This window comes from Trichoderma aggressivum (genome assembly GCF_033847375.1).
Source record: "Trichoderma aggressivum f. europaeum strain CBS 100526 chromosome Unknown scaffold_021, whole genome shotgun sequence".
In the NCBI taxonomy this organism is placed as follows: domain Eukaryota; kingdom Fungi; phylum Ascomycota; class Sordariomycetes; order Hypocreales; family Hypocreaceae; genus Trichoderma; species Trichoderma aggressivum.
In genome coordinates, this window is record NW_026946387.1 from 419,691 (window position 1) to 445,133 (window position 25,443).

The following is a 25,443-nucleotide window of genomic DNA, read 5'->3' on the forward strand; positions in this document are numbered from 1 at the left end:
AAGCACATACACTTTTACCACAACAAAGCATCCCGTCTGCGGATAGCTTCCAACACCAGTCACTCCCTCCGAATACCGCGATACACGGACGCCCATCATGTCGTTCGGCGGATTTGGGGGCGGTTTCGGCTCAAACACCAACCAGCAGTCCTCGGGCGGGTTTGGTGGCTTCGGGGCCAACAATAACACCACTCCATCAGGTACATTCAATCACGACCACGACCAGGCGTTACACACCAATAACTAACCATAACTCACACAGGCTTCGGCTCCAACACGGGAGGCTTTGGTGCATCTCCCAGCACGGGCGGCGGCATGTTTGGCAACAACGCTACTTCGGGCGGCTTTGGCGCAACACCTGGTAAGTCTGTTCTCATATTGTCATGAAATGGCAAAGGGCACGGGGTATTCATCTACTGCCCTTGTCTTGTCGATAATCTCCATCTCCACCTTCGCGCCTCTTGCAATTTTAACAAGATTCTAGGCGGCTTTGGATCAAACACGGGCGGCTTTGGCAGCAAGCCTGCTTTCGGCTCGACCCCTACTACTACTCCTGCTTCAGGTGGTCTTTTTGGAGCCTCCAGCACCCCTAGCAGCACCGGTACGGGCTTTGGTGGGTTTGGATCAAACACCAACACTACCACCCCCTCTGCGTTTGGCAGCAACACCACTGGTGGCGGCCTATTCGGCAATGCTAATAAACCAGCAGGCGGTTTTGGAGCTGCGAACACGGGCTCTCTGTTTGGCGCCAGCAACACTAACGCCGCCTCCAACACGGGCACGGGCACGGGCTTTGGCAACTTTGGTTCGACCAATACCTTGGGCGGCGCCACTGGCGATCCTCCCGGCACGGCTGTCACTCCTTTCCAAGCCTTTACCGAAAAAGAGCCCAACAGCAGCACCAACCTGTCCAACGCCTTCCAGAACATCTTGTTCCAGGATCCCTATAAGAAGTGGTCTGCTGATGAGCTGAGATTGGCGGATTACGTCCAAGGCAGACGACACGGCAACCCCAGCGGCGCTGGAGCTTTTGGAGTGAACTCGGGCTTTGGCGGCGGCTTCGGCAATCAGACGAATACCCCCTCGACCGGCGGCTTTGGAGCGACAAACACCACCGGGGGACTGTTTGGATCAGGCAATACTGCCAGCAACACAACCTCTGGCTTCGGCGGCGGCTTTGGTGCGCAGAATACTCCTGCTGCTAACAACACTGCTGGTGGCCTCTTTGGCAACACCAACAAGCCAGCCGGAGGCCTTTTTGGAAACACTCAGCAGAACCAAACCGGGGGAGGTCTCTTCGGAAGCGGCGCTACCAACACTGCTACGACTGGTGGTTTTGGTCAGACACCAAACACCCAGAGTGGTGGGCTCTTCGGCGCAACGAACAATGCTGCGGCCAACACTGGTGGAGGCTTGTTTGGCAACACTGCTCAGAAACCCGCAGGCACTGGATTCAGCTTCGGTAACACTGCAAATACGCCATCTACGGGCTTTGGGGCGACCGGTGGCGCTTTTGGCTCGAATACCAACACCGCGACTGGTGGTGGTCTCTTTGGCAACACCAACGCCAACCCACAGCCTACCGGAGGTCTCTTCGGGAACAACGCCCAGCAGCAGCAACCCTCAGGAGGCTTGTTTGGTCAGGCGCAAACCCAACAGTCTGGAGGTCTATTTGGCAACACTCAGCAGAAGCCGGCTACCGGTGGGCTTTTTGGCTCCACGCCTGCCGCTGCCAGCACTGGTGGCGGCCTTTTCGGAGGCAATACAGCTCAGCAGCAGGGGACGATAGGACTGGGAGGCGCGAATACAAATGCTGGAGGCCTTTTTGGAGCTAAGCCAGCTACAGGCGGTGGGCTCTTTGGCTCCGCGCCTACCGCTGCCGGCACAGGTGGTGGCCTTTTTGGCGGTGCCAACACGACCCAGCAAGCTGCTGGCACTGGCCTCTTTGGTTCAGCCGCGAATCAGCAGAAGCCTGGCTTCTTTGGATCTACGCCTGCGGCGACAGGTACGGGAATGTTCGGTGGCGGTGCAGCGGGAACTCAGGGCGGCATCTTCAGCAATGCTGGTGTCCAACAGCAGCAGAGTCTTGGCCTTGGCGGTTCCTTGCTAGGGGCTTCTCAAGCAGTTAACAACGCGCCCCAAGGCCTCACTGCAAACTTGAGCGACGTGTCGGCTTATGGCTCACCGTCGTTGTTCTCTGGAATTAGTGGAGGCGACGTCCCGAACCCCGGTCCACTCGCGGTGCCCCTGAGCGGACAGCCAAAGCCCAAGAGACCGTCCATCTTCCCTATGTACAAGTTCACACCTGCGGCATCGGGCCGTTTTGGCACGCCTCAGAAGAGAGGATTCGGCTTTTCTTACAGCAGCTATGGTACTCCTGGAGGAGGAAGCCCTGCAGGTCTCTCTGGCGCTCCCAGCACTCTGGGCCGTAACTTGCTCGGCGCCAGCAGCAGCGGCACCGCCCTTAGCAAGAGCATATCCTCAAGCAATCTGCGCCGCACCGTCAACGCTGACGACAGTATTCTCCTACCTGGCGCCTTCTCGAATACTAACAACACGCGCTGGTATGGAAGCACGGGCTCGAAGAAGCTGGTTATTAACCGCGAACTACGGAGTGACCTCTTCTCTACGCCGAACAAGGATGGGCGGAATGGCGATAACGGAACTGGCCCACGGAAACTAGCTAAGCGCGTTAGTTTTGATACCAACGTAGATGGTGAAGACTCTACCCCTGTGCGAGCATTACCGGCTCCCGGCGATATACCAGAAACTCCTGGTGAGGATACTCCCCGATCGGACAAGTCTACTCCCACCACAAACGGACTTTGGACTCCCGAAATGGAGCAGGTCAAGGGCAAGGGCAAGGAGAAGGAGTTGACCATTGTTCAAGAGGAAGACAGTGCTACCCCCGAGCCCCAGGCCAACGGTTTCGACAATGCTCCAGGGAAGTACTGGATGAACCCTCCGCGAGAGGAACTCCAGAACATGAACAGGATTCAGCGACAGCGGATTGATAACTTCATTGTTGGCCGAGAAAATGTCGGAACCATTGCCTTCAAGATCCCGGTGGATATCAGTGGTATCGATTTAGATGAGCTTTGCGGCGGTATCATCCAACTCGAACCTCGATCTGCAACCGTCTACCCCATTGCGGCGAAGAAGCCCCCTGTCGGAAAGGGGCTGAATGTGCCTGCCAAGATCACATTGGAGCAGTCTTGGCCTCGCGGTGGTCGAGACAAGAGGGTCGCGAGCGACCCCAAGCGCTTCAACAAGCACATTGAGCGGCTCAAGCGCATCGTCGACACGACTTATGAAAGCTACGATGTGGACACGGGAGTTTGGGTCTTTTCCGTGGAGCATTTCACAACCTACGGACTCGACGACTCCGATGAAGAGACCGAGTTTGACACCACTCTCGACCTTTCTACTGCTGCCCCTTTGTCCAACGTCGCACCGCCGGCGGCTTTCCGTCCGTCACAGGATGATGAGATGATGGATTTTCCTCAATCACACATGCTACCTGGCGCATTCAATGACCAGGAGAGGCTGTTTGCGACCGAGCTCACTGGACGACAGTCTTTTTTAGGGGCTAGCTCCGCGGACTCTGCCACACATGATGTCAAATTGTCGCTGGAAAACGAAGTGACCGGTGACGACATCGCAGAGTATGATATGTCCGAGGATGAAGACATGACGAGGTCTTCTGTCGGACAGCATCTCGCCGCGGAGCATGACGATGCCTCGTCCGAGGGTGGCCAGGATGTTAAGCGCTCGACCGCGACTCCTGGCGGCATTCTCAGAGCCAGAATGAGAGCGATGAAGGATTCAGCTGGCCCCGTTAAGCTTGAAGTCGCAGATGGCGACGATTGGATGGAAATGCTAAGGAAGACGGTCAGCCCGATGAAGCGGGACCGCCATCTACTAAGGGAAGAGGCTGATTCGACCTCTAAGCAGGGGGGAAAGACAGTCACGTTTGATCTCGATGATGAATCGGATTTTCGAAAGTCGTCTATTTGGGGCAGGAGCATTAGCAGGCCCGACAGGAAGAATGGAGCTGCGACTGGTGCTCAGATTGGTATGGATCAAGGACGTGGATTTGCCACGAGTATTGACTTGATGAATTCCTTGTTTGAGAAGCCAAAGCCAAAGCCGGCACGCCAGGATTTTAACGCTTCTCAGTCCTCCCAAGGTTTTCCCAAGGTCGGTACCCTCATTGTTTCGTGACTTGACACCCCCTTCCCCCTTTTCTTTTCCTGTTGAGATTGATAATACTTTATTTCGGGCTAGGTGGAGGCCCCATGTGTATTTAACCAAGTAATGAATAGAATGCTAAAACAATATGTGTCCATTATAGTTCCCGTACGAAAGACAGGCTAAGACCGCCACGGCTGAAGGGGACGAGCGCGCCTTTCACAGCGCCTCGAGGCCAACCTGGGGCCCGGATGAGACGCTTGTCTTGGTTCGGTCCTTGGACGGCTCACACTCGCGCCGGTCAATACGTGATACCTCGGATATCCTGACATATCAACGATCTAGTATACAGACCGATGAGCAGGACATCCGCCTGGCTACATTCACTGCCGAAGTAAGAGGCGTTCCGTAATATGAACCAATAAACGGCATTGACTAACATTGTTTTAGCCATCAAAGAAACATCTCGCCTCTCAGGATGTCGTAACCGAGATCGATGTTGTTGAAGGAGTACCACAAGCCAGCCTTCATGCCACAAGTCTCAAGAGCCTGTATCAGCCTAAATATACGAATGATGCGGCCAGTATCCATGAGAAGCAGGTGTGGGAGCTCGCAAGCATCCTGTTCGACAATCTAGACAACCAAAACTCGATGGAGGAGGAACATTTGGTGCGAAGAAATAAGCTGTCCCAGTTCTGGTCCGATTTGGTCGAACAAGCCTCATCTACAGGTATGGGTCTAGCAGCTACCAGTGAAGAGAAGGCGCTCGCATGTCTTGCCGGTCACCGAATCCCAGAAGCCTGCAAGCACCTCTTGGATGGCAAAAACTTTCGCCTTGCAACTCTGGTTCCCCTGATCGGCACTAGTGATGTCGCCAAGAGGGAAATGAGAGAGCAGGTCAAGTCGTGGCTGGATTCGAAGATACTGTCCGAGTTTTCCGAGGCCATCCGTACCATTTACGAGCTCCTGGGTGGAAATGTCTGTGTCTGCGAGGGCTTGAAGGGTGTGCCCAACGAGGATCGAGTTGATTCCTTTATCATCTCAAAGCACTTTGGTCTGGACTGGAGACAATCTTTCGGCCTGCGATTGTGGTATGCCATTTCGAACCATGATGACTTGTCCGCTGCCGTTGAAAAGTTCAAGGGCGACATTGATCAAGACAAGGAAGACCTGCCTCGCCCTTGGTATGTTGAGCAAGGCATCGCACCTCTTTGGGACGACGCCAAGATCGATACCCGCCAAGATCTGTTATGGGGTCTTTTGCAGCTGTATGCTGATCAAGACGCCGACTTGGAGGCTGTCCTTCGTCCGGAGAACTCGCAGCTATCCCCCCTTGAGGCAAGACTTCGATGGCAACTGGGCATCGCCCTGACATCCACTGGCAAGGTCTCGTATGGCGCAAACGGGGTTGAGAAGGCTGATGCTGCCACTCTTGCATATGCTGCCCAACTTACCCGAGCAGGCGAGTGGCTCGAAGCTGCTTTCGTATTGCTACATCTGCACCACACAGCAGCGCGCAAAAAGGCACTCCAAGAACACCTCTGCCAGCACGCCAACTTGATTGGATCTGAGTCGGATGCCAACTTTGCCATGCTCACGGAGAAGTATCGCATCCCAGCAGCTTGGATCTGGGAAGCTCTTGCGCTGTATATGCGTTGCGTGAAGAAGGATTCCGTGGCCGAAATGCAGTGCCTTTTGCGAGCGGGATCACACGTTGAAGCCCATCGCATCTTGGTTCAGCATGTTGCTCCGCAGGCCATCGTCGAGCGTGATTACGCCGGCTTGTTGTCTCTCATCTCACAGTTCCAAGATCGCCAACAGGGCATCACGGAATGGACTCAAGGTGGCGAGATTTATGGCCACTTCCTCCAGCTGATCGAATGTCGCGGCAAGGGAGAAAGCGTTTCCCCTGCATTGCTCGACAGGCTCCTGGCTGGTCTGAACGCGATGAAGGATATTGGAGTTGAAAACAATATTACGCGATACGCCGCTATTTCCGACATGGCAGACGAAACTGCTAGAGAAATTGTAAAGTTGACACGACAGAAACAGGTATGTGGATTTTTCATTGGAAAGATTTTGTTTGACCATCTTCCACTAACACGATTGCAGGATATGGAACTTCGATCGAGAATTTTGAGCCTTCCACTTACCCAAGATCGACTGCTCGCATACTCGGTTGACCTGAGTCTGGACCGTTACAGAGAGGTGATGTCGCATTAAGGCTTGGAAATGAGAACAGACGAGATGAGATGAAACGGACTGGACATGGCTCGGAAATATCTGCTGCATTGGGTTTTCTTTTATGTATTCACTGTTTTTCTTTTTATTCCTCCATTGAAAAGACGAAGGAAATGCGCATACTGGGAGGTGAGGAGATTAGCTAGGATCATCATGGGTGGAAGAACAAGGAAGGGAAAGCAAGAGCCAGCCAAGGGCTGCATTAGTAGTGTAGTATAATAGCTGTTCTATTTAGATTGATGCGATTCTGCCATCGCGCGTAATGAAGATGCGGATGAAGCCCCAAGATCACGTCGGTTGTATAAGTGACAAGACACGCATTGGACCCAACGCCAAATCTTCGGCCACGAATAAATCCTGCTCTTGCAAAACAAAATTCCAATCCAATATTGCATCATTTGCATCTTCCATCTTCCATTTCCCCTTGAAGAAAACCATGTCAAAGCCCAAAAACTGGCCTGCAACGCTCCCCTATCTCAAAGCCCCTCTCTACGGCAAAGACATTTCCCCAACACACATCCAATTCCTCCGCACAAAACCCCACGACGACAGCGCCATCGATCAGATTCCCATAGCGCCAGCCTCGTCGCCCGCAACGGAAACGCCGTGCCCGCGCGTCAGGATCCAGGCCATCACGGACCGCAATCATCCTGCATACGGCCAGTTCGGGCTGTTTGCGGCGCAGAACATTGCGCCGGGGGAGTTGATACTGGCGTACTTGGGTAGGTTGCACGGGCGGGCGACGACGAGCGAGGAGAGCGATTATGATCTCTGGCTGGATCGGGAGATGGACGTTGCGGTGGATGCGGCGAGGGAAGGGAATGAAGGGCGGTTTGTGAATGATTATCGTGGGGTTGAGGGTAAAGAGAGGGCGAATGCGAGGTTTGGGAATGTGTTTTGCGAGAGGTGGGGGGATGTTTGCGTGGGGGTTTGGGCGGTGGGAGGACGAGGAGGAGGGAAGAAGAAGGATGGGAAGAAGAAGAGGAGTGAGGGGGGGATTAAGAAGGGGGAGGAGATCTTGGTGAGTTACGGGAAGGGGTTTTGGGAGGAGAGGAGGAAAGATGGCGATGGTGATGGTGATGATGGTCAAGGGGAGAAGTAGATGGTGAGGAGAATCACATTGTTGCAGGATGTATAGATCATAGAATGCCCTTGCTTTGGTTTACGTTAACAGACATACTTCTCATACTCTACAGCTTCAAATTCCTCCTCACGTACGTAGAAAATCACAATAATAATAATACTAAAAGGTATACCCCCGGTGTTCCGTGGCGCCACCCAACCAGCCCTTACGCCGGCCCCCTTCCCAACGATACCGGCAAAAGAGAAAAATAGTAATAAAAACACAAACAACAGTAGGTTTCATAAGATGACACAAAAAGGGCAAGAATCAAGTTTTTGATATCCCTTTCCAACGCCCTACGCATGCTGAGCAGTCCCAAAAAAACAGAGAGAGAGAGAGAGCCAAAAAAAGAACATCCCCGTGAGTTGCAGTCGGCAGTTTCACTATTCGTCTTCGCCCTCAGCATCCACATCCAATTCTTCTTCCTCTTCGTCTCTCCCGTTGATCCCTTGGCTGGATGCCGCCGCCGCTTGGCCGCCCAGCTGTACGACGCTCACCACAAATCCGTTGCTTGAAGGCTGAGGAGTCATGACTCTAACTTCGTCCTTGGCAGGCTCTTCGTCGCCCAAAGATGTTGAAACACTGTGATCGCCGTCTGTAACCAAGTCTGCTCCAAGAGCTGCTCTGTCTCTCCATCCGGGTGGTAGTCCCGGGCCGCTGTCTGCATTGCCGTAGTCCGACTTCTTCGTCCCCTTAGGCCACCTGCCAGGACCACGGCCAGTGCCGCCGGTCCTTCTCCTGGATCCGCTGGTTCTAGGGCGACTGGCAGTAGGTCGCCGGCTGCTCCCCCCGGCCCTTTTTGGCCGTGGTCGAGAGCTGCTGCCGCCGCCGGAGCTGCGAGGTACCAATGGTCTGCTCACGCTCTGTCGCGAGCGGTCGGCGCGGCGGCCACCGGCTACAGGCGGGAAAACCTCAAAGCGATGTGGTGGTATGTCGCGATAGGGCGTCATCCAATCTGGTTCTGAATCCACGTCATCCATGGCTTCGTCTTGCGGTTCTGCGTTTTCTTTATCTTCAGGCGCCATCTTCTCCTCGATCGACATGATTGGTGTAAAGCCGGGGTTGCTATTGCTTGAATCGCCCGTCTCTGACGCAGAACCAATTCTCGACTGAGACCCGTCGTTCATTTCACCATTCATCATCATCGAATGGTTTTCTCCCGATATGCCGTTTGCGCCCTCTTCAAGCTTAGCCTCATCGTCTTCCCGAGGGGCAATCGTATTGATAGGCGGGCCAAGCTCAAAGTTGACAGCATTGCTCCGGCCCATCACATACGGCGTCCACGCAAGAGCCTCGGGCTTGAGCTGCACATAGCCCTTTGATTCCCATTTGGCCACGTACTGTCGGCAGTACTCTAAATCGATCCGGAAGGCATACACTTTTGTCTGCGGATCTCGTACCAACGCTCGAAGGCCTTCCAAAGCGGCAATCACGTCGTCTGGCGTCATGCCCGTGTCATCTGATATTTGCCTAATACTCAGGCCGTTTTGCTTGTGCTGGCCGTCCTTTAATGTCTCGATGAAGTATCGGCAGAGTCGCAGGCGCCAGTAATTTCTATAGGAGACAAGACCCATATCAGAGAGCGGCTTCTCCGGAGACCCCGTCTTCTCCTCAACTTTAGTAAGGAGATATGAGAAATCAATGAGTAGGTTGCCGTATCCCTTCCTCTGGTGGATGGGCAATGTTAAAATGCATGAGACGTTGTTTTGGCTGCTTGCGCGCTTCTCTTTGGAGAAGTAGCCGACGAAATGGTAGCCGCAGTCATCGTACTCACACAAGACGTAAAACAAGAACGGTTCCACGTCGTAATACAATGTCTTGGATCCTAGGAAAAGCTTTGCCAAAAGACACAGATTTTGGCAGTAGACTGGGTTCTTGCGGCCATCAACTTCAAATACTGACACCGATCCATGTCGATAAATCTCGTCACCCGGAGGATGCTTTGCAGCGCATTTGAGCTTATGGCGCCACGCCACGTAGTCTGAGTTCATGTACTTTAGGCAGAACTCGCATATGTACAGCACGCGGTTCCTGCTGTACTCGGCTGGATATGGTGCTGCGTACCACGTATCAATCTCCCAGCCGCCAAACTCGATGCACTCTATCTGGCTGGCATTATCGCTCGACTTCTTGGACTTGCGAATAGGCATGTCCACTTCTGCCTGCATTGCCAGCACACGTGCTCTCCATTCATCTTCTGCACGCTGCTTAGCTTGGTCAAATCGTCTCCGATCGTCAGGCTGCGGCAGCGTCTTTGACGTGTCTGCTTCCGGTTCTGTCAAGATACCGCCGTAGGGCTTGCCCTTCATATCTTCGGTTTCCTTATCAAACAAGGAGTAGAAAGGTGTTGAATAGAAATCAGTGGTGAACGGCGTCGGGAGTGCGGCAAGCGGTGCCGTAACGGCTGCAGAGTTGGGGCGCACAGCTGATGGTGCGACTGGAGTCCGTGGCGGCCGCGTGCTTGCTCCTGAACGCCTCCGTTCTCTTCGTCTGCGTGAAAGTATCTCTTTGAGGTTCCCCGGCCGCACGCGCATCGTCACGACAAGGGACACTCGAGACTTCCTTTCGATGACGACGAGAGAGGGGCGAGCAACTTTTAGCCGAACCGCACGGGAGCTCCCTCTCGTTTGCTCCGCTGATTTGCTATCAGTATCTTCGTTACCCGATGCGGCGTCCGTTGAGAGACCCCGCCGGCGTCTCCGCAGGGCAATTGTAGCTTCTTCAGGTTCAGCAGACGAAGTCTTTCTCTTCCGCAGTAGACGAGGCTCGTCCGAGGCTTCTGCATGGGCTGCGGGGTCGTTGAGGCTGGCTTCTGCCTCTGCGCCATCTTGCATGTGATGTCTAGGGGAGAGGTCGGGAGGGGCGTCAGAGAGCTGCGACTCAGGCCTAGTTTCGTCGTCAACGCTGGCCTCTCTCCCCTGTTCTTCGGGCTCCTCCTCCTCCTGGTCAGAGTCGCTATTATCGCACTCTGGACATTTCCAACGTTTTGCAGCTGGCCCTGAGTCAGTGACATGTTTTCAGGGACAGGCTTGTCAGTGACTTACTGTTCTGTTCGCTCATCGCCGCCGCATCTCGTGCGCATTGCTGGTGAGCTGAGATACGTTAGCCAAGCCCGTATTGACATCTTGCAGCTTCTCCAGGACCCACCATTTTCGTTACATCTGGAGCACGTCAGGAATGCCTCGAAATCCTCACTCGGGTCGTTCTCTTCATCTTGTTTGCAAAACATGCAAACGTTTGAAGGGCCGGTCTCTGATTCGTCCTCGTCCTCTTCCACCTCTCCAGCTTCTTCCCAAGCGGGCTCCTCGTCAGAATCGTCCTCGGCATTACTGAGCGGTTCTGAAACATCACTCTCCGCATCTTCATCGTCCTCGTCCTCATCATCTGTATCCCCTGGCTTGATCTTGACGGCGCCAACCCCTTCATCACCGTCTTCCTCACCATCCGCATCTTCGTCTTCTTCGTCTTCGTCTTCTTCATCGTCATCGTTCATTTGGAAAGGGCGGCCGTTGCTGACCACAATCTGCTGATCCACAATCTCGGTATAATCTTCCCCCTCCGCATCCTGATCCATTTCCTCGTCGATCTCCTCTCCAGAAGCGTCACGATCACTCAGCTCGTCGTCGTCGTCGTCATCCTCGTCCACCTCCATGCCGTCAGCGCCCCTTATGGTTGTCTGGGCAAAGACTGTGCTCAAGGTCCTCTCCTTTGTAGCTGCCGGCGTAAACACATCCTCGCCAGCCGTATCTGCCGTCTCGTACTCAGCGTCTTCGGAGAGCATGACGCTCTGCTGGAGCTCCTCCTCCATCGACTGCGCACTCGTCATGGTTATCGCTGCTTAGTGGAACTCTCGGAGTGCAGATGTGGCTCTGACGATGGCATATCGATCGAGACTCGGCGTTTGCGATCTGGACTGAGGTGGCATGTGTGGCGCTCTCTCGATAGGCTTCGTGAAGCAGAAAGTGGCTAATTGCTGCTGTTTCCAGGTAAGCCATACGGAATCACCCAACTGGATGCATAGATCCTACCTGTAAAATTGCATGTTGCCACAGCGGTTTTCTGTTGACTGTTGCTGGAAGCAATGCGACAACAATCACCACAGTCGCGTTCTCCAAGCCTGCCCCAAAGTCGCGGAAGTAGGAGTCACAGTGCGTGCGCATTCGATAATCGCGTTTCCCCGCCGAGATTTGACTTGCATACAGTGTGAGATTCCAGTGCGCTAACTATATCTTGGTACAGGGATGTCCCGCTGAGGCCTCAGGCATCCAGATTGATAGCTCCAATTGGTCCTCTGCCCACTGACGTGCAGGCTCAGTATCAAGAACGACGCTCGGCAGAATCTCGATATTGCGGCCGTGTTCCGATTGTCGAGCGGTCAATTCGGTTTCGACCTCTTTTATTCAACCGACATATAGCCCAGAAGACCGTCAAGGCGGCACAGCGCAATCATGCCCGTCCCTTTCGAAACTCTGATACCGTATGGTATCATGATTGTCGTGCGTATTATAGCGAGCGAGATTTCACCACCAAGGAATGCGAGGCGGCTCACAGTTTTTGAATAGATGTTTGGTGTCTCGGGTACCGGACTTGCAGCTTTCAAGACGTGGCAGAACGAGGGCAAGCGACCGCGCTATTCACTGGATCAGTGGGATAAGGTCAGTCAACTCCAGCCGGAAATGCGGTTATTTGCACTCGATAACTAACTACTACTTGCAGCAAAGTAAGAAACTCTCAATCAGACAGATTTCCCTCCGGTATAGACATCGGTCGATTTGGATACTGACGAACTCGAAGTGATGGAGCGAGACCGACGCCTCACAGGCACATTGAGAGGGCAAACCGACAACCCAGAGGCTCCATTGGGATTCGAATTCAGCAATGGATGGAAGGTAAAGTCGACTCACGTACACATCTCATCTTATGGACAAAAAAAATGCTGATACTGCATATAGCTGGAGAAGAGATTCACCTAAGGAACCGTTTGTATACAACCCAACAGACTGGAGAGGGGGACCTCGGAATCCAAAATGAAAGAAAGTGTATATACCAGACTACGAATGGGCTTGACTGGATGGCGGACGACCGATATGGAGCCCGAATTCGACCCCGTTACCCAAGCATTCACATGGCAGTGCTAATGAATGTTGGCTTATGTTGGGAATTTATTGGCAAAATACCTAACTCTATATTGAGATCTCTGGTCGGTTCTTGTTGAGGTTTTCCAATAACGTACACGCCTGGCACATTGCTTGGCTAGACATGTAGCCACACTTGACGCATTTCCCGAGCGTCTGTAGTTGAACAGGACCGGGCTCCTTGGAGCGGCGCTGCCGTATAGGGAGCTTTACGACATCGTCGTCATTGGCTTTGGGTGTGCCATTTGATGTGATCTCAGTTTCGAGCCCATTATCCACAGGTTGTTCCGTGGTGCTTGCCACTTGTGTGATCTCGTTCCCTGGTGTTTGAGCATTGGCTGATCCACAACCTCCCATCCCCTCGCCTTCGTCACAGGCGCATGCCCCTTGCCCTTTGTCCGGCGTTAGACGGGCCATATCCTCGCCGCTCCGGACAATATCCAATATTGCGCTTGGCCGGACCTTTTCCAAATTCTTGATGAGACTTCTCGCTGTCCCTCGAAATGCCTCGGGACTGTATATGCATTCCGTACTGAAATAGTCCAGCTTCTTGTGATGTGCATACAGCACAATCTCCTTCTCGTAGGCGTATTTGAGAGGCTTGCTTCTCTTGACGTCGTTCAATGAGCCGCCAGTAACAATGCTGGTGCTACGGGATAGCCGAGGCAAATCTCCTCTAAGGAGATTCATGAGGACAGTCTCTGCGACATCATCTGCATTGTGTCCGGTAACAACGTGCTTGATCCCCAGCGTCTTTGCACCCCGATCCAACGCCTGCCGACGAAAAACGCCGCAGTATGTGCAGTTTCCTTTCTTTCCAATAGTCTCCACGACTTGGTCCATTGTCCAGCCATATAGCTCATCGTAACCCACAATCTTCAAGGGCATGTCGTACTGAACTGCGTTTCGCTTCACTGTTTCCAAAGAATCATCTCTGTAGCCCTTGATACCCTCGTCTATGCTGAGAAGAACTAGATCAAGCTCATACTTGTGGCGTTCGTTGAGGGTCTTCAGAACAGATGCCAGCACTGTTGAATCCTTGCCTCCTGACGCTCCAATAGCAACCTTTTCTCCGGGGTAGAACAACTTGGACGAGATGATGGTATGATGTATCTCATCCTCAAAGACAGTGATGAAGCATTCTCGACATAACTTATGATGGTTCTTTGGCCGCTTAACAACTGCCTTGTTCGCCTGGCAGCGCACGCATGTGGTGGGCGGCATCTTGTAAGGAATCTATTGTGAAATATGTGGTGCAATGTGATGAGGTTGCTGGTAGTCGTTGATGTATGTACTCCGGTTTACAGCGGAGCCGTATATACTCAGTGTTTTAAGTCGAAGGGAGTTAGGAATTTGAAGAATTTATCTCTAAACAAAAACAAAAGGATATAATATGGATTCGGTCTTCACAATATTAACGACTCATCAAATGAACTCCGGACAAACTCTCAAGGCGCCAAGCATTGGAAATGACTCCAGAGTACTTCTTATCTCTTATCGATCTTTTTCACAGCAATCGATAAAATCACGTGCATACACGCCACACCAGCCACATCTCAAAGCCTTCTCATAGCGTTAGGGCCCACAAGTTCGCGGGACGCCAAAGCCCTAATTTTCCGCCCACGAGCTACCGTCGAACTTTTCTTTTGCCTTTTTTTTTCGCAACCTGCCTCCAAGGAAATTTGTTCAACCTCGACAAATTCACCCCATCGCCCAAAGAACAAAATGGTAAGTTAACAGTCAACCAAAAGACTCTAATGGCCACAGTTTGTGAGTCAAATGCGCGAAAGCGCAATTGATGCAACAGCGTCAGCTTTTATGCAAACCTGTTGGAAACATTCCGCCTGACGTTCACACCTCGTGTGGACTGAATGGTGAAGACTTGGCTGGAGACACAAATGTGTGCTGAAACATGCCGCAATGTGTTCTCGTTAGAGTTCAGAGAAGACTTTTTGGCTTGAGCCCCTCGCTGATGTCTTCTTTTCTCAATGACAGCCTCCCAAATCTGGCAAGAAGGTCGCCCCTGCTCCGTTCCCTCAGAGCAAGGCTGGCAAGAAGGGACCCAAGGTTAGTGAAGAAGAAATTTATCCCCCCTCCCCAATACGTTGAGACGACACCTCGTAGATATCTAACAAGATGGCATAGAACCCCCTCATCGAGAAGCGCCCTCGCAACTATGGCATCGGCCAGGACATCCAGCCCAAGCGAAACCTGTCTCGCATGGTAAAGTGGCCCGAGTATGTCCGCCTCCAGCGCCAGCGCAAGATCCTTCGCCTGCGTCTCAAGGTCCCCCCCTCTCTGGCCCAGTTCCAGCACGTCCTTGACCGCAACACTGCCGCCCAGGCTTTCAAGCTCCTCAACAAGTACCGACCTGAGACCAAGGTCGAGAAGAAGGAGCGTCTCCTGAAGGAGGCTACCGCCGTCAAGGAGGGCAAGAAGAAGGAGGATGTCAGCAAGAAGCCCTACACCGTCAAGTACGGTCTCAACCACGTCGTTGGCCTGATTGAGAACAAGAAGGCTTCTCTCGTCCTCATCCCCAACGATGTTGACCCCATTGAGTTGGTTGTCTTCCTTCCTTCTCTCTGCAAGAAGATGGGCATCCCCTATGCCATCATCAAGGGCAAGGCCCGTCTCGGCACTGTCGTCCACAAGAAGGTTAGTCTAGCTCCCAGATACCAAAACGAGGCATGAAAGAAGAAAACTAACTTTTGTCGTAGACCGCTGCCGTCCTCGCCCTCACTGAGGTCCGCTCTGAGGACAAGAACGAGCTGTCCAAGCTCGTCTCTGCCATCAAGGATGGCTACCTGGAGAAGCACGACCAGGTCCGCCGACAGTGGGGCGGTGGCATCATGGGCCCCAAGGCTCAGATGCGCATCGTGAAGAAGCAGAAGGCTCTTGAGGCTGCTACCAAGATTTAAGCTTTCTAATACCCGGGTTGCATTAGGATTTATGGGATTATCATCGGTGTTTAAGGGTTCAGGGCATGGCAAAAAATGAATGAATTTCCAGCACAGTTGTGTATCCCAAAATATGATGGTTCCAGGCACATACGTGAAATGAGTGATGCGGTAACATGAATAACAAGAGGTTCACGAGAGAGAGAGTCGTATCCAGCTGCCGCAAGCTGAGTAAGCTGTGACCTTGACCCGAAAAGGTTTTCAATACCAGGACAGGCCCATTACTACGAGGCATTACTGAAGTCCTGTCCCGTATATGGACGTGTCTCGAAGGAATAAGGGGCGTTCCGATGGAGTTTTGAAAATAATGACCATTCTCAGGTAAGGGGGCGACGGTGAATGACAACACCTTGCTCTTTCAATTAATTCAGTGGGCTTTTGACAGAAATTGTTGAGGCGGAGAGTAATCTTGGACAGCATTCACGGTCACCGTCGCATAGGCAATACTCGTCTGCGTGGTGTTCACATAAGTTCCCTGCCTCTGGGAGATTAAGCTAAGAGGAGGCTCAGGGCAGACGCATGGTTGGCTCTTGATACGGTGGGAAACAAACTAATATCTCGTAACGACCGGCCGCCAAGAGAACGCTGTTGTCGGAGGAGGGAAGGGAAAAGTGGTTAGGGAAAAATCCCAAGAAGAAATCAGGCAGTTCAGAACACTCTGTACCAAAGTACAACACGAGTAGATAGCGTGTGACGTTGGCCGGCCTGCACACTCGCATCTGTTGGTTGGAATAGCCATCCCCGGTTCTGGGTTCGGCTATCAACGCTCAACCGACGGAGTGGTATGGTCTAGCCTGCTTTTGACCATTGAGCAATTATCCAAGATTGGCTGGGCATGCGAACACTTGTCCATGGACTGTAGGGGGAAAAAACTGCTGCATCGGCTCTCCCGGAGAGCCTGGCCACAGACAACGGACCCCCATATAGGGCATTCGACGAGAACTACTAGGCAGTCCCGGAAGCTGACGAGGAGAAAAGCAGGAAACAGCCTGTGAGCTGGCTGAGGCTAAAGACCTGGTCTCTGCAGTGCTAGTCGCAATGCACCGGAACGGTGTCGTAGACCACCCGGACCCAGAAGCCAGAGCCGGTGGTGGAATCGCTGAAGCATGGAGAATCAGTATGTACCTAGGCAAACCCACCAGCTAGAGCGATGTGATGAAGCTACAGCGCTCATATGAGAGAGTTCCATGCTTAAACGGAGTAGAGTATGTACTGAGCGTCCTGGAGATGGGTGGGTTCTTGGGGGCCAAAAGCTTGCACCTCGCCGGACCAGGGTTCCAGATGCTAAAGATTGTGACGGCCGGTCACAGTGTGCGCGAAAAGACACATGTACCTGCCAGGCCTGACGGAAGTACTGGTCTAGTGCGAACCAGGACCAAAATGCCGCGAGATGGGGCCGGCAGGGACTCCTTACAAGCCGCCGTCCCACTTGGCGAGCGGTGCTTGGAGCCATCGGGAATGGACTCGTTTCTAGATGCCCACTGTATCAGTCAGCACTCGTGCCTGGGGGCATGCAAGGGACCGTGGAAATACTCGTAGATGCATCTTGTCTCCAGAGGGAACCCTGCCTTAGCCAAACGACCACATGTCTCCCTTGGAGGCTTCTGGGATGCAGGGGGAGCCCTAGAGGGAGAAAGCCAGCATCCATAGTATCGTACTAGCATAGCGCAAGTGCTATTCAGACTGAAGCCATGGGCTCGGTAGCCGGCGCGATTGATATTGATTTGACGGGCCCGTATGTGCGTGTCGACGACAATCATTTCCTGTTCCATATTGATTGGAATCGAACGATCTGTGCAGCAAGACATGCAGGGAGCCGCTGCATCTGGTTTTGATCACAGTGACAGGTCTGATATCATTGTAAAAATCAAAGCAAGATTGGCGGGGAGCAAATAGTTCGGCAGCCACAGCACTCTGGCCAAAACAAAAGAGAAAAGACAAGAGCAAATCCAATCTCCGGTACTCCCTAGTAGTACTTTGCATGATTTCGGATGTATCAGTGGCCCCGTACTTGATATTTCTCAGCACAGTTCTGCTCTCGGCCTACTTCGATGTAAGCCAAGCTGCATGCAAGGAGTTTTTACCCGAGGGGAAAAGCAGACTACGAGTAGGTACACTCGTAATACTTCGTACCTGCACTCACCACTCGTAGTCCGCTCTGTACAGGACCCTGCAATATGGAGCTACGTACCTTAGGATCCATTGAGTTCTGACCGATGCAACTAAGAGGAGCATCGAGGATGGAGTATGGATACTCACGGTGCACTAGGAGCAAAGGGGACCGCTTCGGTACCGCAGAGTGGCCGAGAGAAGGCGAAGAAGAAGAAAAAGCTGGGGAATGTCTCGGCCAATCCGTTAGAGCAATCCCAAGACAAGGATTACTTTTTGCGGCCTATCATGACACATTGTCGCTTCTCTTTCTTCTTTTCTTCTTGTCTATTTTTTTTTCTCGCGCTCGGCCTTTCAATCTCCGGTGAATTCAGACTGGTGTATTCGTATATGTCATGCTGGTTTAAACGCTTCAACCTGTAAAGGGCATCGGCTCCGGGCCTGTGGGGACTCTTGCAGCGCGATTGAGAATCGATGCGGAGAGGGCTTGACTGGTATTTGATGCAACTTAGCACCTTGCATTGGAAACTCCCCCCCACTGGTGTTTTATGTTTTTGTTTTACTTGCTGCGGCCGAAACGAGACGCTTCCAAGCTTGCTGCGTTGCTATTTTCAACGACTTCTGCAGCTGCTAACCACTGCTACTTGTATCAGCCCCGAGCAGGGATTCTCCGAGCCTAAGACGTTTCCTACCGTTGCATCGCGGAGATTTTTGAAGAAAACGAGCCAACAGATAGAAGAAGAAAAATAAAAGAGGCGAAAATGGTCATCAGCACCGACAGCACCGGCCCTGGGGCCAGTGTACCGGGAAGCGCCAAGCCGGTCGTCCTCATCATCGGCGCCGGCGTCAGCGGCCTGCTGCTCGCCCAACACCTCAAGCGCGAGGGCATCTCGTACCGCATCTTCGAGCGGGATGCCGATTTGGCGACTCGCGGCGCCGGCTGGGGCTTGACGCTGCACTGGTCGTTGACGGCGCTGCAGAGCCTGTTGCCGTCGGGGCTGGCAGAGCGTGTTTGCGACGAGTCGAGCGTGGATCGATGGGCGGATCGACGCGGTGAGCTGTCGAGATTCCCTTTCTTCGATCTGGACAGCGGAGAGCTCAAGACGCAGACGCCGGGAGCGGTCAAGAGCGCGAGAGTTCGAGTGACTCGCCAGAGGCTGCGGAAGCTGTTGGCAGAGGGGATTGAGATCGAGGTAAGCCGCAAGTCGGGCGTTGTTGCCGTTGATGCTGTTGTTGCCGTTGATGTCCTTGTTGATCCTTCTTTCCCTCAATGTCTATCTATGTCATCCCACTTTTCTCGTGCAGGTTCAAGTTCACGCCAGCATTGGATCTACAGATCTTTTGTTTTTTCTTCTACTGTCTTCTACCGCCCGTCTGCTCTCTTAACGCACTGCTTCACGTCTTTCTCCTCATCCAATGGCGCATTTCCGCTAATAATCTCGACGCAAGTGGGGGAAAACCCTCCGCGAGTTCCATACCAGTGACAACGGCACAGTGAGCGTCTCTTTTGAAGATGGCACCTCATGCATTGGGACGCTGTTGGTGGCGTGCGATGGAGGCCAGTCGCGCGTGCGTCGCGCTCTGTTCCCCGACCAGACAAACCTGATGTTGCAGCTGCCTGTGCGGACCATGGGCGTCAAGATGTTGTTGACGGCGGAGCAGATCGAGCCAATTCGGAAACTAGATCTGTTTTTCCTCCAAGGCGCATCGCCAACCAACGATTCCTTCATGTACATCAGCGGTGAGTCGCGCAAGCACACGTTTCCTGTTCTTTGTCCTTGATTTCTTCTTCCTCTTTGTACTCTTCATTTTCTATCCATCAGAGCAGAGCGCATCCGTATTATCATGCTTTGTGGCCTTGTCTCGTTATCTTCGGTCGATCTTTGGTGCTGTTAGGGCTTCGGCCCGCCCAGAGCATCTTGTTCTGTGGAGCTCCAGATACGGAGCACATACGTATCGTACCCATCACGAGGCACGGAGCACAGGCGGGAGCGGCGGCGGCCGTCGCGGATCTGGCGATCACCCCCTCCCGTGGCGGCAACTGTAAGATTCAGACGTGAGAAGTGACAAGACGCTTTAAAAATGTGCATTTGCTGCGAAACTGACCAAGGCCAAAAAAGATTGAAACTGTTGCATTTGCTGACGCATTCATCTGCACTTAATTCACAGTCCTCGATGTCCCCGGAAACCAGGCCGACAGTGACCCCGATGTCTTCAGCTGCCAGCTGCATTGCTCGTGGCCATATCCGGGTAGCGGAGCGCCCACCGACGTCCCAGCCACCAACAAGGACCGGTGCGAGCTGCTGCGTGCCTTTGCAAAGACTTGGTCCGAGCCTTTCCGGTCTCTTGTTTTGAATAATGTGTACGCCGACACGGAAATCAAGCGCCTGGATGTGCTTGACTGGGCGCCGCCCATAGGCTTGCACACGAACGGTCAAGTGGTGTTGATGGGCGATGCGTTCCATCTAATGTCCATGTGTAAGTTGTTTCCCCTTGCCTCGAGGGGATGGTGTCTGCTGCTTTCTCAAATTTGCCGACCCTTGATGTTTTTTTCCGGATTGTTTTCTTGCACTCTTCCGAATTACCCTCGGCAGTTCGGAGTAGATTGGCGACAGTGACTTACTCTGCCCTAGACCGTGGCGAAGGCGCCAACCATGCCATCGTCGACGTGCTCGACTTTGCGACGCACGTCGTCCCACTACTGGCGCTCAACCGCGACGACTTCAGCTCAAAGACGGGCTCGCAAGCACATACCCATCAGAGTCAAGGTTCGGATTTCCGGCAGGCTCTGCGCCAGGCGCTAGATGCCTATGAAGGCGCCGTCGTCTCTCGTGCCCGGCCAGGGGTATTGGCCTCACGCAGGGCGTGCTTAGACGCGCACGCCTTTTCCAGGCTGTTTGGAGAGGCAGCGACCGGCGTCAGCCCGTTGCTCAGCAAGCGCGAGATGATGCTCCAGTTTGACGACGAGTCGACGGAGCTAATCAAGTAGTTGTAGCTTAGCACATCAGCTCCCCAGAGCAATGTCCTGTTATACGAGCAAATACAGCAAACCACTCAACTAGCCATGTCCAATCCCAACACCTCAATTCGCCTTTGGCACCTGGTTCGTGGCGCAATGCACAGCTGAGGTGTTTTATCACTCATAGGTAATTACCTAGTACCTACCCACCCATTGGCCTGCGTACCTGGACATCGGCTGGCCAGCCAAAGGCCAATAGGCCTCTCTTCCGGGACTTGTTCCAGGGACTTCTCATCCATGGATGTTAATGTTAGTCAAATATCCACCTGCGGTACGGAGCATTGCGGAGCAGAAGGAAAGAAAAAGGGAAAGGCAGAAAGAGGGAGGCTCCAGCCTCCGCCCCAAGCACCCAGACGAAGCATCTGCAGGGAGCAATCAGCCCAGTACGGACATCGTCCCATGGCCTGATGCCCTCAGCAGAAGCGACGGGAGCAGGGCCGTTAATTTAATCAGCCCAAACAAAGCTCGTTAAAGGCGTGGGCTGGATCCCGTCTCCTGGATCCCCCGCGCTATCACCACCCCAGCCTAGTGCCCCTGCTCCGTCGCCAAATTCTAGATCCCCCTATGCAAGAAACCTGCCGGGAAGAGGATCCGAAACGAGAACGGAATCCCCCCCGAATGCATGGAGCACAGAGTGCTGTACCGTAAATGACCCTTTTCTTTCTTAACCTTTTCCCGTTTTTCTTTTATTTCTATAGACCAATTGAAAAGGCCCGTTGTTAGCGAGAGAGCGAGGGAGCGAGCCCCCCTCGGTATCATCGCCTGTTGTGGTAAGGCCGTTTGTGACGATTTGAATCTTGAGGCTGGAAAGGTTCCGAATATTGATTATTCTCATGCGTTTTGATGAACTTTTTGCTTGGATAATCTTGCAAAGGGGGTTCATCACAGTTCCCGCGGCTGAGGGTCTGTTCATCTTAGAATTAGAAAGGAAAAAAAAGAGAGACATGTGCCAAGCTTAACGTAACAAATCATTTCAAGAAATAGTAGTGCTATTCAGAGCCATAGTATTCATTGCCTCTGAGGCTATCCCTAAACCCAAGTGCTCCAGTTTTTTTGGTACTCCCCTAGTAAACACCTCGCGAGAAGCAAGAAGAGATGTATTGAGAAAATAAAAGTAAAAAGCCGGCCCAAAGCGTTACAAACGTTCCATAAATATAGAAGTAAAAATATCAAGTAGCAAACAGGAATCATATCTTTTAAGTAAACAAAGCAAAGTAAACAAAGGGAAAAGCAGCAAGCCCGTTAACACGACGAAGGCCTGCCATAGAGCATCATGGTCTAAGCGTTATCTTCGAAACTGTCGTTACGCCGTCTAGGTTGATTGCGGTCATCGTCGACTCGTACGCTGTATGTAATGGACTTCATGATGCCACTGTTCTGAAGGATGTTCTCCTCGCTCGATGACTTTGCAACAGTCATAATGCCCTTGTCGTTGTCGTGGTCTTGGCTAGCGGTCACGTCGCTGAGCTTAAAGTGCTCGCCCTTGGGACCTCCTCGACTGTTCTGATGAGATGATCCGTTGTTGTACGAGTTCTTTGTGCGGTATTCCTTGGCCTTTCGCATAAAGACTGGCGCCAAGAACGGCAGGGATGAGACCATGTTCTAAAATAACGAGTTAGGCGCGTGCATGCAAGGTAGATATGGAGATTTACTTACGCCAACATTGAACTCAATGGTACCCCAAAGGACAAGCATTGTGGAGTTGCCATCTCCGTTGGAGATTCGGTCGATCTGTGTGTATCTCAGGATAGAACAGATTGTGGTGAACAGACCAAGCAGGAAGATGGCAATAAGACCGACCTTCTTGCTTGTCTGGATGTTGAGCTTGAGGAGAACTGGCAGAGGCAGAATGGCAACGATGATATCGGAAACAATGGTGACAACCGCGTAGGCTGTAAATGAAGGTCCAGCCGCCAAGCAAGTTCCGGCTTTCAGGGGATTCCAAGACTTATCAACGGGGTGACAGGCGAATATAAGGGAGAGGGCACAGCCGAGATGCGCCAGAAAGACCAGCATAATGGTACCAAAGACAACGTAGCGATACGTCTTTTGGTCCGTCCCCTTGAGCAGCCGCAAATAGCTGATGAGGAGTGCAATCTTGAAAAAGCTGATTCCGATTTGGTAAATAGGGCGTCCTGCAAAGTTGACTCTTGTGTAAGGAATCAGATTGGCCGAGGGTCGGTCCTTGATAGGCAGCCCCAGCCCATATCTTGTTTCTGTGTATCGAGTCAATGCCTACACTCATGACTTTGGAAGCGACCAACAGTATGCAATGGTGTTGACTTACGGACAATGCAGAGAATCGAATAGATGAGAGCAAACGCCACGGATAGAGCAGACATCCAGTCATCACTGGCAAGACCGCGCGCTTTGAAGCGTATCCAAAGACGGGTACCAACGACGATGATGGACACCACCGAAAGAACGACACAAATGGCAATGATGGTCGGATATTGAGACTCATCGTTGACAGCCTCCGTGGCGTTTAAGACCCAACCCATTGTGGAAGATGCTGAGATGTTGTTGGTAGTTGATCGATCAAGCCAAGCTGAGGGTGTTGGTGGCTGAGCCAGGGATCACGGTTGCCATGCAAAGTGGCGCTCAGGCAGTGAGTGAGTGGGAGAGGCTCGGCGACGAGGGTACGAGTTGGAGTAGAAAGAGGGCGGGGAATGATGATGTCCACGGCCAACGCCAAGCCGAACCAACAGTCGGTATTATGTTAATTCGTCACTGTACAGTTAATCGTCAGACGTAAAGAAAGATCAAGAGAGAAAAAAGAGGACCGATATAAGCGGGACCGAGAGGGAGGACGGCCCCCAAGGGAAATATATGAAAATAGGAATGAGCGTGTGTTCGAGGCCAGAAGCCGGGAAGGGTGAAAAAGTGTCGGACGATGAATGGATCCAAACTAGTAGACGCGAAGTGTGTCTTAGATAGGGTTTCTTTTCCCTTCGGTCAGCATAAAACTGGACACGAGACTTCCGCCTGGGACCCTTGGGAGGTTCGCGTTCTCAAATCCTCGTTCTCAATGCGACCATTTCGGTTGAATACGGTGCATGAGCATCCCTATCCGTACGTCAGACCTAGGATGCTCGTCCCTTATGGTCAAGCGTGGCGTTAGACGATGGCAGGTCTCGTCTCTCGCATGAAGTGCTAGTCGATCCCTACTTGTAACATGGTGTGGTAGGGACAGATTGGACCGAGCAGAACTGGATGGACCCTGCTGAAGAGAGCACAGGTCACAGTGGACTCGGGGCCAATGGTGCATGACGTTTTCAAAAGTCGCCCTGCATCCCCTGCAACGATACCACGTCTTCTTCGCTGTTTGGGGCGAGTCGGGCCCGGGAGACAATGCTACGATGCCGTCTCACATTAAATTAGCAGCAGCATCTTGGCTATCGCTTCAAGAAGGGATTGGCTGGAAATCCTACGCCGTTATCCGTGGAAAAAAAATCCCATATCCTTTACCTGAGCTGGGGTGCTCAAATACGCATCTCACCTCATGGCGAGCAGGGGAACGAATGCGCGGTAGTACCCCTGTCCTTGCCCTTGGCTGTACCCATAAGAGTTTGCTTCTGTACATGCCAGAACAGTGGCCATACTGTGAGGGCGTGGCTTGGACCGGCGCGCGGTTGGCGTGGTGATCTTCGCCAGTCAAAATCCACTTCCCAGCAAAGGCTTTTGCTCTTGACATTGACCGGGCCGCCACTAACAAGCCCCAGTCCCCTTGCCGTCCAAAGAGGCGCCTGTGGCAGCGCTCAACATCTGTCATGGGATAGCGTGTGTCTCGGCGAAGCGGCTGCCGTTGGCGTTACACAGCAGCAGGAATACTAGTGTTCGCCTGACGTTGACTATCGGTCTGAGACAGGCTATTAATGGGAGCGGCTTCAGCGCTGTCCGAGACACCGGATGCCTAGCCACAACTGTCAAGGAATGGCGCCATCCGTTTTGAAGTCGCTCTTAGCCGATCAAGTAGAGAGGAGAAGAGAAAAGAAGCGATTTCTCATGGCAGTGCTGCTCGTACGGGTAGTCGCCCCCCATTTCTGGCATACAATGCGCTGCTAATAAGCGTCCATCCTCAGGGCCTTGCTCTCTGGTCTGCTAGCCCTTGAAGATCACTGGGGCGATTTGGTGGGCCTTGCTCATCGAGAGCACAGTTTTGGCATCTTGTTGCCGAGAGGATCCGGCCGACAAAAGGACACTTGCGAATATCGTAGGGTAATGGAATCCAGCTTACGGCGTAGACATCGTCATGTTGACTCAGGGGCAGCTGAAATGGCGGGAAAGGAGACAGAAACAGGAATCGTCATTGCGGTGGTAGCGTCGAGATGGAGACGTGCAGCCGCACAGGTCCAAGGGCGGATTGAGCGCCGAAGGGACGAGTAAAAGCCGACGATGGAGATTTTGGTGAAGGAGAAAAAAAAAGATTAGAATGTGGAGAGGCCGAGGGCTTGGGCGAGTAGCGTCCAGGTGAGCGCAGATACGAGTACCTGGTAGGTACGTACCTATAGTAGTACTAACTGTACTGTACGAGTACTGCCGGCGAATCCACCTACCAAGTGAGGAAGGAAGGGACAATAATTCTGCCGAATGCCAGCTGCCAACTGTGGCAGTGATAAACTGAGCTGCCAAAATGAATCAAAGTTGAGACGCCAGAGATCGGTGACG

The 25,443-nt window shown here is 52.8% G+C and overlaps 6 protein-coding genes across 6 annotated transcripts; 3 read left to right on the forward strand and 3 right to left on the reverse strand.

Annotated features, from left to right (window-relative positions):
- Nucleotides 1–97: 97 nt before the first annotated feature.
- Nucleotides 98–7,534, forward strand: Triagg1_5798 (uncharacterized protein; the record flags this gene model as incomplete). Its single annotated transcript, XM_062900352.1, has 7 exons — nucleotides 98–200; nucleotides 263–361; nucleotides 485–4,200; nucleotides 4,355–4,585; nucleotides 4,642–6,243; nucleotides 6,304–6,399; nucleotides 6,668–7,534. The coding sequence occupies 7 exons, from the start codon at nucleotides 98–100 to the stop codon at nucleotides 7,532–7,534; spliced, it is 6,714 nt and encodes a 2,237-aa protein (XP_062755310.1).
- A 404-nt stretch (nucleotides 7,535–7,938) lies between these two features.
- Triagg1_5799 (uncharacterized protein) lies at nucleotides 7,939–11,381 on the reverse strand (the record flags this gene model as incomplete). The annotated part of the gene is made up of 3 exons (XM_062900353.1): nucleotides 7,939–10,547; nucleotides 10,600–10,647; nucleotides 10,703–11,381. 3 exons carry the CDS (start codon nucleotides 11,379–11,381, stop codon nucleotides 7,939–7,941), a joined length of 3,336 nt encoding a protein of 1,111 aa, XP_062755311.1.
- Nucleotides 11,382–12,738: 1,357 nt separating this feature from the next.
- Nucleotides 12,739–13,914, reverse strand: Triagg1_5800 (uncharacterized protein; the record flags this gene model as incomplete). The annotated part of the gene is made up of 1 exon (XM_062900354.1): nucleotides 12,739–13,914. The coding sequence occupies one exon, from the start codon at nucleotides 13,912–13,914 to the stop codon at nucleotides 12,739–12,741; it is 1,176 nt and encodes a 391-aa protein (XP_062755312.1).
- A 501-nt stretch (nucleotides 13,915–14,415) lies between these two features.
- Nucleotides 14,416–15,608, forward strand: Triagg1_5801 (uncharacterized protein; the record flags this gene model as incomplete). Its single annotated transcript, XM_062900355.1, has 4 exons — nucleotides 14,416–14,418; nucleotides 14,686–14,757; nucleotides 14,836–15,345; nucleotides 15,408–15,608. 4 exons carry the CDS (start codon nucleotides 14,416–14,418, stop codon nucleotides 15,606–15,608), a joined length of 786 nt encoding a protein of 261 aa, XP_062755313.1.
- Nucleotides 15,609–18,517: 2,909 nt separating this feature from the next.
- Triagg1_5802 (uncharacterized protein) lies at nucleotides 18,518–20,745 on the forward strand (the record flags this gene model as incomplete). The annotated part of the gene is made up of 5 exons (XM_062900356.1): nucleotides 18,518–18,949; nucleotides 19,206–19,497; nucleotides 19,695–19,799; nucleotides 19,926–20,234; nucleotides 20,390–20,745. 5 exons carry the CDS (start codon nucleotides 18,518–18,520, stop codon nucleotides 20,743–20,745), a joined length of 1,494 nt encoding a protein of 497 aa, XP_062755314.1.
- Nucleotides 20,746–22,053: 1,308 nt separating this feature from the next.
- Nucleotides 22,054–23,276, reverse strand: Triagg1_5803 (uncharacterized protein; the record flags this gene model as incomplete). Its single annotated transcript, XM_062900357.1, has 3 exons — nucleotides 22,054–22,377; nucleotides 22,432–22,991; nucleotides 23,063–23,276. 3 exons carry the CDS (start codon nucleotides 23,274–23,276, stop codon nucleotides 22,054–22,056), a joined length of 1,098 nt encoding a protein of 365 aa, XP_062755315.1.
- Between the last annotated feature and the right edge of the window lie 2,167 nt (nucleotides 23,277–25,443).